This window comes from Kryptolebias marmoratus, linkage group LG2 (genome assembly GCF_001649575.2).
Source record: "Kryptolebias marmoratus isolate JLee-2015 linkage group LG2, ASM164957v2, whole genome shotgun sequence".
In the NCBI taxonomy this organism is placed as follows: Eukaryota; Metazoa; Chordata; class Actinopteri; order Cyprinodontiformes; family Rivulidae; genus Kryptolebias; species Kryptolebias marmoratus.
In genome coordinates, this window is record NC_051431.1 from 27467891 (window position 1) to 27485163 (window position 17273).

Here is a 17273-nt window from a genome sequence, read left to right on the forward strand (position 1 = left end):
TATTGTTTCAGTTTAGTTTTTCCTGTTCATGTTTGCTGTCACTATTCACTCCTCCCCAGTCACTCTTTTGCCTTCCTGCCACGCCCATCTACACCTGTCTCTAGTCTGGTTAATTGCTTCACCTGTGTCCACTTTCCAATCACCTCCTGATTTTAAAAACCCGGCCGTTTCTCTCACACACCACTGGATCATTCCGTTTGTCTGCTTGTCTTGCCATGCCCGGTCCCTTGTTATTGTATTTAGTTAATGTTAGTTTTGCTGCCACGCCAGCCTTTTTGTTTTTTTAAAGTAAATAAATTGTTTTCTTTAATTTTAGCCATGCGTCTGCGTTCTGGGTTTGCCGCCATCTCTCCGCCTTGTGACACAGCCAGTGACATTCTGTTTTGACCCTCCTTCTTATCCAGGTAATGTCGGTCTGGTGCCGAACAACTTTACACCAGTTTCTCTACTTCCTGAGCAGCGAGCAGGATTTTCAGAGCAGGATTTTCCTCCAGCAACTGAAAAGCAACCACTCAGACATAAAATATGGGACACTATAAAAAGAGGTTTAAAACATCTTAAAATGTCATTAAAAATACTAAAAACCCTCATTAAAACACGCTAATTATTGCACACATTTAAAAATCGATAAATAAGTAGATAAAAATAAAAAACAGTAAGGTGCACTTGTAAATCACTCTTTCCCTCAGGTACACACACCATCTCTCTTCCACCTCTCCCTGACGCTCCCAACAAAGGACCGGATGGCACCAGCAACAAAAGAGTTCTTTAGTCTTTTGGTAGGACTACAGTTGCACAAATACTACCTTTTCTAAAATCTTTGATAAAAAAGGAAATTTTGAAGTTAGCCTAATATTTGAACGAACAGGTTTCTTCACCAACAGCATGTTAAAAACTGATGAAACAACACCTGAAACTGAGACTACTGTTAAAAATCACTAAAATGTCAGAGCCAACATCCCAAACATTTTTTTTTAATGAATTGGAACATTATTTTGACAGGAGGGTGTCTTCATGTTATTAACTATTTTCTCTAGCTGATTAAAACCCACAGGCTCAAACTGTTTAAAGACAGAACTGTGATTGTGGTGGATGGTCCATATGAAGGCTGGCAGATCAGTGATCTGAGGTTTTCTATCTTGTTGGTAAAATACTGCAGGAACTTTTCACAGGTCAGAAGAGTTTTCAAGACATATAGATGGAGGGGTGTTCAGAACAGAGTCAGTGGTGGAGAAAAGAACCTGAAGATTGTAATTATTCAATAACATTAGAGAAAAATGTAGCTTCTTTATTTTGACAATCTCCTAATACCTGAATAGACTTAACATAATAACATAACATAATAAAAGACATTTGCAGCTTATCCTTTTTCCACTTTCATTTTGGCAGAACGAGTGATGTCATTTATCCAAGGTTTACACTTTGGTTTCGGCCGCACAGTCTTAAAAGGAGCAACATCAAGAACATTTTGACATTTAAGATAAAAATTAGAAGTAATCTCCTCAGTATTAAAACCAAGGGGGACATTCTAAAAGCTTAGAGCAAAAGAAAACTGTTCAGCAGTTTATGTGCTAAAACAAAGTTTCAAATACTACAGGGCAGAAATCAGAAAACAGCATCACATATTTCAATATTTAGAACCGGTAAATAAAAAGACAACACAAAATCCAGACCTGTGGCCGTGTTCTTGTGTTGGACTCAACAGACTGAACAAAATTAAAAGAGTCTAAAAGATTTTAAAAGTCTTTAACCAATAGCTTGGTGGGACAGCACAAGAATATTAATATCACCAACAATTATATGATCACATGTTGACATAATTCCAACAAGTTTTGTTTCCTAGCAATCTATCATCATCAAGTCCCATCCTCACTGAAACCAGTTCCATAGCCAGCATCTGTGTCCAACTTAGCGGCCGTAAACTCTGAGGGTTTACGCCACCTGAACAGAGACACAGTGAAGGTTGGTGAGGGATGATGGTCTGCAGGACAACAACAGGTACCAGGCAGGTGGAAACAAGATCCAGAGATCATCAGTGAACAATGTGTCAGATATGTTGTTCAGGCCCAGCTCGGATAGGGATGATGCTGCAAGAGCTTTAATCCTAACATAAGGACTCCTCCTCAGCTGACGTGGATCAGGAACACAGCCATGGGGAGGTGTAAATGCACAATCAAATTCTGATGCGGACCGAAAAAGCAAACTCTGGTCCGCCTAAAAACCTAGGTCTCGGTTCTGTTGGAGTGAACTCTGGTGCGATTCGAATGCATATGTGAATGCAAGCCGACCGGAGCAGGAAGCAGACTATAGAACAGGTCCTTCTAGGTAAATACAACCAAAACAAATGTGCATTTCTTCCACTATTGGAAGAAATGGCTCGTGGTCAGGCGTGGAGGGAAAAAAAACATTCTCCGTGGTCTTTTGCCTCATCTTCCGCTCATGCTCAGCCCATTGTTGAAAAATGCTTGTTTGGCACATGTACCACAGACAAAACAGAAATCCTAAAACTGCTGAAATTTGACTCCATCCCATTTTTGTTTTCTTTTCCAGAAGAAGGAAGTTGCGCTCAGTGTCTTCTTCAGAGGTTTTTGTGTCATTTCCTTCAGTAGTTCTTGGTGCAGCGCCACCACAGGAAAAGGTTGCTCAAAGGGTTTGGCTTGATTGACTCAGTGCAGCAAGAATGCGAACCGCAACAGCTGAAAATGTAACAAATGCTGCAATTTTGGTCCCCAATCAAACCTGACTCTGCTGGACTATCAGGTGTGAACACAGACTAAATTTCAGTAAATCTGTGAGTTCATCCAGTTTTTAGAGTAACAATGTCAGATTACCATAAGAATTACCTCTTTTCTCTAAATGTCTATTTGTTAATCTTTAACAAACTTTATCCTTTACTGAATTTATTAAAGGAAATATTTGGTGTTAAGAAGAATAAAACAGCAGCTTTTAGTTGTTAATATTCAGAATATAATTTAAAATCTTATTTCTAACATACAAAGCTCTCAACAACCAAGCTCCATCTTATATTAAAGATCTTATTGTGGTGATTTGGTTTTTCTATTGGTTTTGTTTTATTCTTTGGTTTGGGGTTTTGTTGCGATTCTGTTGTAGTTTGCATTTTGTTGTCTTATGTTCATGTTGCATTTCACCCTTCCCCAGTCACTCACTTGCTTGTTAACCACACCCATCTACACCTGTCCCGACTCTGTAATCACTCCACCTGTTCCCACTCACCTCGTTATCCTCAGTACTCAAATACCCGGTCATTTCTTCCACTAGTCCCTGGTTCATTGTCTGTGTTAGTCATTGGTTTGCTCATTGTCTCGGTGCCATTCCTGGTTCTGCTGCTCCGTGCTTTATGTTCTGCTTATCCTTTTGTTTTGCTGCCATGTCAGCTTTTTGTTTTCGTTTGTTTCTTTAGTTTAATAAATTAGTTTAGTTTCTTCAATATGAGTCTGCGCACTGGGTTCTTCTCCATCAGTTCCACGGTTCCTGACACTTATTTTCTATATTTTCCTAACAGAGCACTTCACTCTCATACTGCAGGTTTACTTGTGGTTCCTAGAGTTTCTAAAAGTAGAACAGGAAGCAGAGCTTTCAGTTCTCAGGTTCTTATCTTGTGGAACCAACTTCTAGTTTCTATCTGTGAGGCTGACATTTTCAAGACTGAGCCTAATCTTTCCTTTTTGATTAATCCTATAGTTAGGATTGGCTTTGGTTTCCTGAGCTATCCCTTAGTAATACTGCTATAGGCTTAGACTGCTGGAGGACAAAGTGACCACATTTCCTCACTCTGCAGCTGTCTTTACTTGCTCTATCCTTAATGTGTATATTTGTAATTATTGCTGTCATTAGCCTGTTTTTTCTTACAATAGAAACTACACCTAGACCCAACATTCTTTGTTTGTCTGTCTCTTTACTGTCATCTCAAACCCCAGCTGGCCAAGGAAGATGGCCACTCATCCTGAGCCTGGTTCTGGTTCTGTTGGAGGCTTCTTCTGATTAAATGGGAGTAATTTCTTTCCACTGTCACTTGTGTACTGTTCAGGATGGGAGACTATAACAAAGTGAAGTGCCGTGCTATCTGCTGGCTTCCTAAGATAGATAACTTTCACTAATTGGTGTTTCATAATCTATATGTGGATGCACTGTATTATAATAAAAACTGAATTGACTGTAATTGGATTTCAATCTTGATCTGTATTGGATTTATGATTTGGACTTGTGTTTTTTCTTTTGTGTATTGCCCTTAGATGTATTTTATTGTGAATTAGTGCAATAAATAAACTGAACTAAACTGATTAGGGATTATTGGCTTAAAGTTGTTGTCTTGTTCACTAGCATGTTCTGATATCTATATCAAACTCAGAGTTCAGATATAAATAGAACAAAACGGAGGAAAAGATTTTTCATTTTCAATTTTTGAAGGTTCCCTGCTTGTCTGGCTGCAGAGAACAGCTCAGACCAGAATATTTCTTTGCGCCTTCAGGGAGTTTCTGTTCCACTGGTCTCATTGTTCTCTGATCAAAAAGTAAACTTTAGTTCAAATCTTTTTGTCTGCTCTGTTCTTTACTTTAGGGAGCAGCACTAAAGCAGAGGATTGTCATTCAGCCTGTACCTGATGTCTGTGTTACTCTGGGAGTCTGAGAATTGTACTGTTTGTCTGTTCTCTGCCCTGTGTTGCCCAGCACACAGATGAGCTAATTAATCAAGCTCTCCTTTATTGCTCTCCCTGACCTGCACTTGCTGGAAGCAATTACCACCCTGATATTTATTTTCCCCATCCTGTCTCTATAACCAACAGTCTGAGGGTTCTGCTGCAGTCTCTCTTTGGACCTCCTGATTGAAGGATGGTGATGCAAAGATGTTGTTGTAATATGTCCAGCCTCTTGCTCGAGCAATCATGTGAAATGCAAATGAAGTAGATATTAGTTGGGGGTGTGAAAGCAGCATGGATGTCAGAAAATAGAAAACATCCATTAAAAAAAAACAATAAAAAAAATTAAAACAGAAAGTCCTTTGATGTTTGGAAAAGTCAAAGTTATAAGGAACTTAAAGTGCTAAAAAAAAAGATTCTTTGAGTTATGTCACTTCGAAACTTTTTACTTTTTACCAGAATGCGTTTTTCACTCCAGAAAATTAGGACTCACATCATTATTTCTTTGTTTTCTTGTTTATTTATTTATTTATTTTTTTATTTTCTGATACATGTATTCCTAAATGTAACAATAAAAGTTCAATCCTTCCGCTCCTTAACAAACCAGTACAAACTAGTATAAAGAATAAGCAGCACATTCTGAGTGTTTGTGTCTAGACTAAAGCACTTTGTAGAGACGAGAGAAGATTAAAATGTGTTGCAAACATGTAAACCTTTCCTTCTAAACTAAATATTTTCATTTTAAATCTTTCTTTCATTTTGATGCCACAAATTGATAGTAATTTCTTTTAAACCAGAGCCAACATCTAAACTGTCACTGTTTCCAAAATTTGGACTTACTGCTCCCGTCCACATCAAGGAACCAGCAACCCATTGAAAACACACCATGGAAGGACAAAAACGACGGGGGGGGGGGAAGAAAAGCCCAGACAGTGAATAATTTGGGATTGCTTTCTTCTAATTGGAAAAGGTAAAATTACAAATGAATTCACTGAGAATCTTTGGTTACAGTTGTTAATAACACAAAAACAGCACTGGTAAACGTTAAGAATGATATTCTCCTGTCTTCAGACAGTGAACTTGTGTCCATATTTGTCCTGTTAGGTCTCAGTGCTGCATTTGATACAGTTGATCACAATATTCTATTACAAAGGCTTGTACATGATATTGAGATTACAATGGTTTAAATCATATATATCTGATAGAGTCCAGTTTATTCATGTTAAATATCAATCTTCTTCATACACCAGTTAGTCATGCAGTTCCTCAGGGTTCAGTGCTTTGAACACAACTTTATATACGTGTCTATTAAGTAAAGATATTAGACAGCACAAGATAAATTTTCATTGTTATGCTGATGATGCCCGAAAACCTGGAGAAAATGGGTTTTCTCCAGGTACTCTGTTTTTTTCCCACTGAGCAAAAAATATGTATGCTAATTAGTAGTAAATTGTCCCTTGGTGTGAGTGAGAGTGTGAATGGTTGTTTGTCTGGTTTGTCTCTATGTGGTCCTGTGATGGACTTGCGACATGTCATGGGTGTGCCTCGCTCCTTGCACAATGACTGATGGAGATAGACATCAGCTCCCCCTCCAATCCAAAAAGAAAAAGAAAGTAAAAATAAAAGGATTTATTCTTAATTTTCTGGTTTTAAACTCAGACAAGACAGAGGTAGTGGTTTTTGAAATGAGCATCTTAGGTGCAAACTTTGAAGCCTTTCACTTCATCTGGATGGCATTAATTTGGCCTCCAGTTCTAATGTAAAGAACCTTGGTGTTATTTTTGATCAGGATATATCATTTAAACCCCACATTAAAAATGTTATCAGGATTGAATTGAATTGAATTGAATTGAATTGAATTGAATTGAAAAATAATTATATTAATAAAGACAAATGAGTTGGGGGGCGGATGGCACAGCGGGGCAGTGGTTAGAGCTGTCACCTCCCAGTGACAAGGTCGCAGGATCGCTTCAGACCTGTGAAGTTTGCATGTTTTCCCTGTGTGCACGTGGGTTTACTCCAGGTACTCCGGATTCCTCCCACACAACAAAAACATGTATGTTAGGTCAATTGGTAACTGTAAAATTGTCCCTAAGTGTGAGTGAGAGTGTGAATGGTTGTTTGTCTCTATGTGTCCCTGACTGGAGACCTGATTTTAAAAATTTATTCAAATATTGTCACACATTTTGATAAATTTGTAAAAGTAGAACAATTTAAAATTGAAAACCAGTCACTGTGAGTAAAACTAAAACAGAACAATAAATTAGCCTCATATATGCTGAAATCAGTGTATTTCTTGCTTGGTTGCAATAATTTAGACATGGAACAATGTTTGCAGCTCACATGGCGGTGTTCTTACTTGTACTCTGAATGGTGGTGGTGATGGATGCATCTTTCCTCTCTGCAGCCACAGCAGTGGAGGGGGTGCTGCTGGATTCTTTTAAAATTGTACCACTGACAGAACCGAGATGAGGACCTGCTGCTGACATGAGCATGTTGGTGCTCTCTGCACTGTCACGTGAAAATCTTTTCTCACCACCGGGCCAAGACATGGATCCAGCATCATGTTCAAAGTGATTCAGCTGAGTCTGAGGGCTGAATGGAGACTGGTGTTGAGAGGGGGTCCTGTAGAACGGGTGGTGATTGGGAGAACTGATGGGTGAGGCAGTGGTGACCGCAGGGGGCCTCCTGCCTGAATCCATGGAGTGCAGACTGGAACTGCTCATCAAAGTGCCTCCTGGACTGACAGATGAATCCTCAGAGGCCAAAACTGCAGATAATCAAACAGAATAAATAAAAACAAAAACTGTTATAAATAAACTATACTTCTACTTGCTGATGGAGGGGCAAATAAATAAATAAACAAATAAAAAGAGTGGGATGCAAAAGTATTCACCGCAGTATTTCTTTCTAGTTGTCTTACAACCTGGAATTTGTGGAAATTTTCAGTTTTATTATAATGGACTGACACAAAATATTTCTGTTTAATAAGGTTCGATGGCCCAGTTTTAAATATTATTTTTTAAATATAAAACTGAAAAGTGGTGCATACATACACTCTCCCAAACTCAATCTTGTGTGTCACCACCTTCTGCAGTAGTTCCAGGATCAAGTCTCTTCAGATCCATCTCCATTATCTTAACCCATGTAACCACTGGACTTTTTGTCCATTCTTCATGACCAAACTGCTGTAGCTATCCAGGACCTTTAACTGGTTCTCTTTACACCAGTGGAGTGTAGCATTAGCAGTGTTTGGGCTCATTGTCCTGCTGGGAGGTGGACCTCCGTCACACTCTCAGATTTCCAAAAGACTCCAACAAGTTCCTCTCAAGAATTTCTCTGTATTTTTGCTCCATCCATCTTTTATCTCTCTTTAACTCTGACCAGATTCCTGGTCCCTGCTGATGAAAAACATCCTCACACCATGATACTGCCACTGCCATGCTTCATTGTAGAGATGATGCTCTCAGCATTATGAGAGGTGATAGATTGGCCTCAGACATGGTGCTGTTCTTCATGTTTGGTGTCCTCTGACTACATCACCTTCTTCCATGTGTTTGGAGAAGAAATTCTAAATAGTTCAGCTTTTTTCCTTTAATCAGTGTCTTCCTCCTGCCACTCTTTCCCAAAGATTAGCTTTGAAACTCCTATGGCCAGAACCTCACATCTCTTAGCTCCATCAGGGGTATCTTTCTGAGGACTGTCAGAACAGGTGGATATACACTGAAATCATGTGACAGACGACTCACAGTTGGATTTTATTTAACTAATTATGTGGCTTCTGAGGTATTGTTTTATGCTTCAATGCAAAGGGGCTGAATACATATACCCACCACTTTTCAGTTTGTTTTTTATTTAAAACCAGTATTTTTATTTACTTCATTCATCTGAAGTCTTTTGGTAGAAATATTACTTAAAATGAAATTTAAAAATACATTTAAACTGCAGGTGCAATTTCAAGTGCAGTTTTATTATCAACAAAACTGTATTCCATTTTACCTGTAAAAGTCAGAAGAGTTCACATACAACTTGTTTCTTTTCTTCTTTTTCAGTGACTTGATAGAATAATTTTCATATCATGCCATGATGTATTTCATATTTGAACCATATTTTATTAAATTTGGTTCAGTGGTTTTGTCTAGATAAAATATAATTTGATGCCATGAGAACAAACCAGAGACTTGCTTCATCTCTCTTAGCTCTGCTTCACTGTACTTCTGCATCATTGGTTCAGTCAGTGAACATCACTGATTTTTCCCCACATTTAATCACAAAATATTGATAGCAATAAAGGTGGGGAAAAAATATATCTTTTTTTTTTACAGTAAAATGAAGATCACAAATTTATAATGATTTTTACATTGACTTTTAATGATTTTTTAAATTAATATTATTTTTACTATTTTGCAAATTACTGAACAGGTGTCAGGGTAGTTAAAAAGCTCTTCAGTGGCAGGGCGTCAGGGGTGGACAAGATTTGCCTTCAGGTGCTGAAAACTCTGGATATTGATGGGCAAGCTGTCAGGATATGGGTGTTTGATGTTTTTCTTTGTGATATCTTTTGCATTTCTGAGATATTGTTTTCATGTTTTGTCTTTGTTTGGGGTTTACCTTCTGTGTTCTTTCATCATTCACTCCTCCTCTGTCTGCACTTGTCTATTTTGCCACACCCATCTCCTCCTGTTAGCAATCATTATCACTCACCTGTGCCCACTTCCCATAATCATCCTCAGCTTTAAAACCTGGTCTTCTTCTCTACTTCCCCGACAGTTCATTGTTGTTGTATTGTCCATGGTTCCGCCTCACCTCGCCAGGCCTTGTCATTTTAGGATTTTTGTTATAGTTTGTTTTGCTGCCACGTCAGCCTTTTGTTTTCTAGTTTTGGGAATTTAAATAAATTCAGTTTCTTTAAACATGAGTCTGTGTATTGGGTTTGCCACGCATTCCCCACTTCCTGACACAAGCGGTAAAAGATAGATGGTGGATGAAAGCTACTGAACAGTGCGATCAAACAATTTCTTCTTGTAAAAACATAGCCCACCCCCCAAAACAAATAGACAAAACAAACAAAGCCCAAGCCATCAACATGTATGCGGTTTTGAAAAGGAAAGGAAGAAAACTACGTAGGAACAGCTAAGATACTGCACAGAACCCTCAAGCTTCCAGGACCTGAGCTTGAAGACGGACAGACAGACAGACAGAGATTTAGGACAATACCATTTCTTTGTCACCTTGTGCTTGTCATATAAACTTAGTACCATAATAAATACATAAGATGTACTGTAAAACAACTGCATTGTAATATATTGTGTCCTTTTTGACTTATTATTAATGACAATGAGTGGAGGACACTGTTTTATTTATGACTTTATTTTTCCACTGGAAGATTCGCTGGAGAAATTTTACCTCGACTGAGACTGTACTGTGTATGGTTTTGCCTTACAGGTGGGTTTTTTCATAGCAGAATTTTTTAATCTACATATAAGTCTGTAATAAACTGATATAATGTTTCTGCTGATATGTTTTTATGTGGACGAGTTAGCTGAAGTGATAACTAATGTAAACTGGTTAAATAATGTAAAATGTTAGCTTGCTCTACTCTTTTGATATGACCGGTTATTTGAGTCGGCACACATTTTCTTGTAGTTGCAGTCAATTATGTGCCAACGACACATACAGATGCTACAATCTCACTGCTTTGGCAGATCATGAACACATTCTAATCCTTCACTTTCTAACATTATCCTAGCACTCATCCATACTTACAGTTCACACTGTATCAGTGCTCTGAGTCTATTGGCAGACTGAAAACATCTAGTAAAAAATAGGTATCAACCCATGACAGTTTTCATAAATGGATCATAACATCAAGTGACTTTCTTGTTCACTTTTGTCTCTGATTAATCTGTATGCCTAAGGAGCTTGATAAACTGCTAAAATTCTTCTCCTGTAAAGATCAGTGCTCCTTTTCTAAGTGCTTTGTTGAGATCTAATCTGAGACCCCTTTAGGAAGCTATCATCTGCTAAGGAATGTCTTATGTTTCCTTAACAATGCTTCATTTTCACCATATTAGCACCCACTTTATGTTGGTTAATAGCTGTTTGCCTCGAATAATCAGGTTTTATTGTAACTGTGCCACTTCCCACCCAGCACCTCATTTGGCAGATACACACAGCTATGTGTACGCAATCTACCACTGCAGCTGGTAAATCTACAAGAAGAACACAGAATGTTGAAATGATTGATTTTCTGCTTAAAGAAGGAAAATGATCAAATATGTGGGATCTTTTTTTGTGTGTGTTCATTTTGTTGTTTTGTTTTTACTTGGTCCACAAACAATAACATAGTGAACAGAACAGCACTGAAAATGCACATCTACAATCATATGTGTCTTAAAAACACACACATTCATCTCAAGTCTAAAAAAAAAATCCTGAGTGGATGCTAAAAGCATATCAGGACACTTTTGTGTTTTGTCAGTGTAACACCTGCATGTATGTGTAGACTTCTTACAGTGCCAAGCCTCCTCCTTTAAATCTTACACCACAGAAAAGAAATGCTATAACATCTCTCAGCCAGGACCAAAACATCACAATTTTCCCAGCTGACAAAGGAAGACGCACAGTGGTCCTGTGGTACTGTAGGGTCATAAAGCAGATTAAAACACTCGCAGGGGTCTCCAATTCTGGTCCTGGAGAGCCACTATCCTGCATGTTTTCCGTGTTTCCCTGCTCCAACACACCTGATTCAGTGGTTAAATCACCCCTTCATGTTCTGCAGAAGCCTGTTAATCACCCACTGATTAAAATCAGGTGTGTCAGAGCAGAGAAACAAGTAAAACCTGCAGGATGGTGGCCCTCCAGGACCAGGATTGGAGACCACTGCGAGACCCGCCCTCTCAGAGACTCTGTTTTAATTTATCCTGAAAGTCCAGACTTCAAGCTTTACACCAGTTTTTACATTATCTCGATAGGTCAAGGAAAACCAGAGTTATGATAAATAATTCACGACACGTTTCTTTTTTGAAAACCATCGTCATATTTGCAGCACGTTAGAGCGACAAGCGCCAAAACTGTTGAGTTTCCAGGAGAAAACTCCCCCATCTCCTGTCCGATCTCACCCCCAACCCAGCAGAATGAAAAAACACACAACCCTCCCCTATCTGAATGAGGCTCGAGTTTTCTGTCAAGCAACCAAAAATCTACAGTAAAAAGAAGAAAGAGGCGCAAAAATTATAGGAAGTTCGGCGGCGCCAAAAAAAAAAAAATCGCGAGCGCGGGAGTGAGTTATCGTGATATTTAGCGTGTTTGGATTTTATAGTTAGGGTGTAGTTTAGTGTTAAATTTAGTCAGTTTTATTGGTTTTTATTGTGTTTGAGTCAAAAATGAGCAGCTCCAGCTTTTGAAGGTTTAGACACAGAGATGGTGGAGCTGCAGTCAGAAGCTCAGAGGCAGAGATGGAGCTGCAGTCAGAAACTCAGAGGCAGAGATGGAGCTGCAGTCAGAAGCTCAGAGGCAGAGATGGAGATAATAATAAAAATAATAATAATTTTAAAAAAAACAGAGCCTGGGACAGACAGTGAGGACTTTGTTGATAAACTAGGGGATCCATTGTTTTGTTTTTTTTTAGAGAAGGATTACTGGAAACAGAACACAATTTGTCTGTCTCCCCTCCAGCCAAAATAACAAGAGACAGATTCAGATCCATATTTTGGAAGCATATTTTGAGCATACAATCAGGATATATTTTATAACATTTACCTGAATGATCCCACAATAGCAGGACATAGAAAATGGCCCAAACTAAGAATATCATGGGCCCCTCTGCCTTGTTTTGGACAGAAACTGTTTATATTCATGGTACAAAGGATTTATGGCAATTTTTAGAACTCCTGATTTTTTGGTCTAAAAACGCCTAAGAAATTGTCAACACTTTAATGGAGAAAGTCGATATAACTTGGTTGTTTGCTCAATTTGTTCCCATGTTTATGAATATTACTGATTATATTTTCATTCTAAGTTGTCAAAACATTTCATTAAGTATGTTTGTGGTTTTTACAGTAAAAAAAACAAAGAATTTTTGTATCTTTAAACTTTCATGAACTTTTCCCATTTTAGGTCAATTAGGATTTTTAAAATTATTTCTATTTGCCAAATGCCAGAATAATGAGAGAGATAATGTTTTTAAGGAAACTTGTAGTTTCCTTAAAAAAAGTTTAATACACTTCATTAGTATTTGGTACCATTGCCCTTAAACTGTCTGACTTGGGTCAAACGTTTTGGATATCCTTCCACAAGCCTCTTCTTAAGGGCAATGGTACCAAATACTAATGACACAGGTGTGTCTCTGCTTAACTCTATCAGAAGCTTCAAAAGACATGACATCAAATGTCCCAAAGTGTTTAAAGGTATAGTAATCTTACTGTATTTAAACATTTGACTTTGAAGAAAGGAATAAAAATTGCCTTAAAACATTATCTCTCTCATTATTCTGGCATTTAACAAATATAAATATTTTAAAAATCCTAATTGACCTAAAATGGGAAAAGTTTATTTTGATTTCCCATCAGACAGTGTGAAAAAAAGCAGAGGTGTCTTTTTATATAGTGTATGTAAACTTCTGGTTTCAACTGTACCTCATCAGCCTCTGCAGTACAGTAAACGTTGTCCTCTACCCAGATGTTACCAGTTTGTGAGTTAGCAAAGTAGCTCACCAGAACCCTTTTGATTGCCCAGCTCTGCGGATCAAGTAAACCTGGAGAAATTTCTACCATGATTACTCCACCTATACATTTCTGATTCAACTGACATGGCTTCAGTTTTTGTCACATTTTCTCACAAAGAGAAACCAAGCAACAACATTTTTTTTCTTTCAACACGGCAACACATCATTTGCCAAACTACCAGAAATTCAGTCCATTTGGTCTCTGTCTGAGAATAAATCTGTTAAACAATCCTCACATCTGCTGTGCCTGAGGTTCTGAAACACGACTTCTGCATTCATGTTATTTTAAAGGTTTTAGCCATCCAAAAGGCTGAAGTAGTGCTGGGCGATATGGAAAAAATCCTATATCACGATATGGATAATTTTATATCACGATATACCCCAATTACGTAGGTTATTCTCTGAAAAATATGAAAAAAAAAATAATTTCTTACCTTTGTCAAGCTTTATTTCAAAGTGACATTTAACTGAACTTTCACAAATGAAATCTGCTACATTTTAGTGCAGCAATATATATGTACCTGTTAGGATGTAACAGTATCAAATGACAACAGACTCTATAATCTTTGGCCGGCTATAGTTTCACTTTTTGCAACTTTTTCCCACTCTTTTTCAACTTGTTTGACCTTGCACTTTTTGGATTGTTAAATATTCTTTTTCGTGGTTCTTCTTTAAGTGATAGAAGAGGTTTGTTGTGTTGGCGTCAGATGAGAAAACAGTCTAATAGCAGAGTTAGCATTAGCATTAGCAGAGTTAACATATTACCTTTTTCTGCTCCGTTATTACCTTTTTCTGCTCCGTGTCGGACTTCTTGAACCAAATCACAGACGTCCCCCACTCGTTTTGGTAAAAGTCTTTCTTCTTGCGCTGCCTGCTAGCTGTCTCTACTTGTTGCGACCCCAGGTTTGATACTTCATGCGTCTCCATCTTTCAGCACTTATGGTGAAAACGCCGCGCAGAAAGCCGCTGCCGTAAAGCATGTCGCAAACCCACACGTAAAGCAGCGTCATGTCGCAAAACGGAGGTTCTTCGCAAAATAGTTATTTTTTCTTCTTATTTATCACTTATATAAACTGAATGTATGCAAAGTGACAACACTAATACATTCGTCGTAGCCTACGTTATGAAATATTTACATGAATCATTGATACAATTATGACAGAAACGACAGAAACGATAGAGACGATAGAGACGATAGAGACGATATAGACGATAGAAGAAAATATATCACAATAGAAACTTTTCTACCGTCCCCACGATATGTATTGTTATATTGCCCAGCACTAGGCTGAAGGTGTGCTTAATGGACCAAAGTATATTTAGGACTGTAAAATATGAACCTGTGTGGCAAAACCACAGTGGTTTCACTTTCTTTAGCTTCCTCTTCCACACCTCTGCACCAGTTTGAAACCATTGAAAGAGCAAATGGAAAAATGAAGCAAGCATTTTAACACCCACTTTGAGGGCTTCCTCCTGAGTCTTCAAATAATCACAATTAATTTGTAATACTTTTAAGACAACCTCATAATTGTAACACAAATCCGTATCATTAAAGTTCAGAGGTTTGCTGTTCAGACACTAAACAACGAGAACAAAAAAAAAGTCAGCCTTCTGCTGATCACAGGATTATTTTAAAACTCTCTCACTGTATTGGCAGTTATTCAGCTTAACTAGAGGAAATCAAACAACTTTCTGTCTCAAGCATCCATATCTTCTACAGATAAATGTGATTTTATGCTGTGAAGGAAACAGTGAGACTGAAAGTCCTCATTTCTACATGTAAATATTTTACAGACTGGGGAAAGGAGATGTTTTTCCATATGGAATATTTATCTTTATTTTTCTGCTGCATGAACAAAACAGAGCACTTATCCTGTCTCTGCGTGAATAGCGAGCAGCATCTGGATAAAGAATCATCTCACTGAGAATGAACTCAAACAGACATGAAAGAAGAGGAAAGACGAGAATCAAACTCCCCCTGAGCCTTTTATTAGTTTGTCTTTGATTTCTGCTCCTACAGCTGGATTGGCTGACCACTTAATGTGTGAACAGACATGAAAGGAGTGAAAGGACCCCTGCAGCCTGTTGCCATGTGGTTCTGACACACTGCTTCTGAACGGGTCAACAAGGACTACGCACGTGTGCAGATTCGTGCACTAAAAAAAAACATGCAAACTGTTAAATGGTGTATTTTGTTCTGATCAGAGAACGTGCTGGTTAAAAGAAGAAAAAAATAGCAGTTTAAAATATTTCACCTGTCTGAAAGAACTAAAATCCCCAAAACTCAAGCCCAAATTACAACCTTAACTCCAAACAAGTTGAGACATTGTGTAAAATGTAAAAGAAAAGATGCATTGATTTGCCAATGTCATAAATGCATATTTCATTCACAATGAAACAAAACAAACATATTATTTGTTTAAACAAACAAATTGGATCAGTTGTTGGAAAAATTGAGGTTAATTTAAATTTGTTGGCAGCAACACATCTGAAAAATGTTGGGACATGACCAACAAAAGGCTCAAAAGTCAGAAAAACGAAATTAAAGAAAAAACAGTTGCAGGAACACTTAGCAATTAGGGTAACTGGTAGCAGGTGAAGAATAGGACTTTGTATAATAATAATATTTTATAGAAGGTGAATCTCTCAGATGTAAAGATGGGCAGAGGTTCATTAGTCTGAAAAACTGTATCTAAAAATAGTGGAACGATTTCAGAAAACTTTGAGTATCCCATCATCTACAGTTCTATAGCTCTGTGGTGCACAGCTCCTAAATTAAATAAAAAATATCCCAAATTAATATGCAATTATAAAACACAAAATGTTCACAAATTATATTAAGACAGTTCACAGTTCTCTACCAACATACCCTCTATCAGTATCTCCCTCCTCTGCACATGTCCAAACCATCTCAGTCTGGTCTCTAACTTTATCTCTCAGTCATTCAACCTGTGCTGTACCTCTGATGACCTCATTCCTCATGCTATCCATCCTTGTCAGTCCCAAGGAGAACCTCAACATCTTCAGCTCTGCCACTTCCAGTTCTGTCTCCTGTCTTTTTGTCCATCCCACTGTCTCCAAACCATACAACATAGCTGCTCTCACCACTGTCTTGTAAACCTTTCCATTGACCTTTGCTGCCACCTTTTGTCACAAATCAGTCCTGAAACTTTTCTCCATCCACTCCATCCTGCCTGGACTCTCTTCTTCACCTCTTTACCACACTCCCTGTTTTCCTCGACAGTCGACCCTAAGTCCTTGGAGTCCTGAACCTTTGTGACCCCTGCTCCTTGTAGCCTCACTGTTCCACCTGTCTCCCTCTCATTCACACACAGGTACTGTCTTTCTACGGTTGACTTATTTCTTCATCTTTCAAGTGCATACCTCCACCTCTCCAGGTTCTCTTCCATCTGTTCCGTTCTCACCACAGATCACAGTATCATCCGCAAATACAGTATGACTTCATCTGTTAATCTGATTCTCATCAGAGCAGTAGACTAAGATTATCTGCTGTTGAGAAATGATGGAGTTATATCCGTTTTGGTCAAAAGTCATAAATGATGTTATATAGGATCTCATGCAGTGCTGTGAGATCTATGAGATGCGTTAGTACTCAGAGTATGCCATGGGGACAACTCTCATAATGTTGTATTTAGGAGAACGCTCAGCTACTACCACACCAAATTTTAGCTCAATATCAATAAAATTGGCTGAATTATAGAAATTATAGAAATTTTGTTGCTTAGCTGTGGTGATCATCTTAAATATGGTTGACTTCAAATGTTAGTCATTTGTAGATGTACATCTAAAGATTCATTTCTGAAATTTTCATTTAAATTTGTCCACTAGTTCATGAGATACTTTAACAGTGTAGACAAACAACCCCCCCCC

The 17273-nt window shown here is 38.1% G+C and overlaps 1 protein-coding gene across 1 annotated transcript in view; it reads right to left on the bottom strand.

Annotated features, from left to right (window-relative positions):
• LOC108245342 (seizure protein 6 homolog) overlaps positions 1–17273 on the bottom strand; it is a 255510-nt gene that overhangs the window by 161856 nt on the left and 76381 nt on the right. The window contains exon 2 of the mRNA XM_017432192.2: positions 7017–7427. Coding sequence (XP_017287681.1) covers positions 7017–7427 — 411 coding nt within the window. The remainder of the gene's footprint in view (positions 1–7016; positions 7428–17273) is intronic.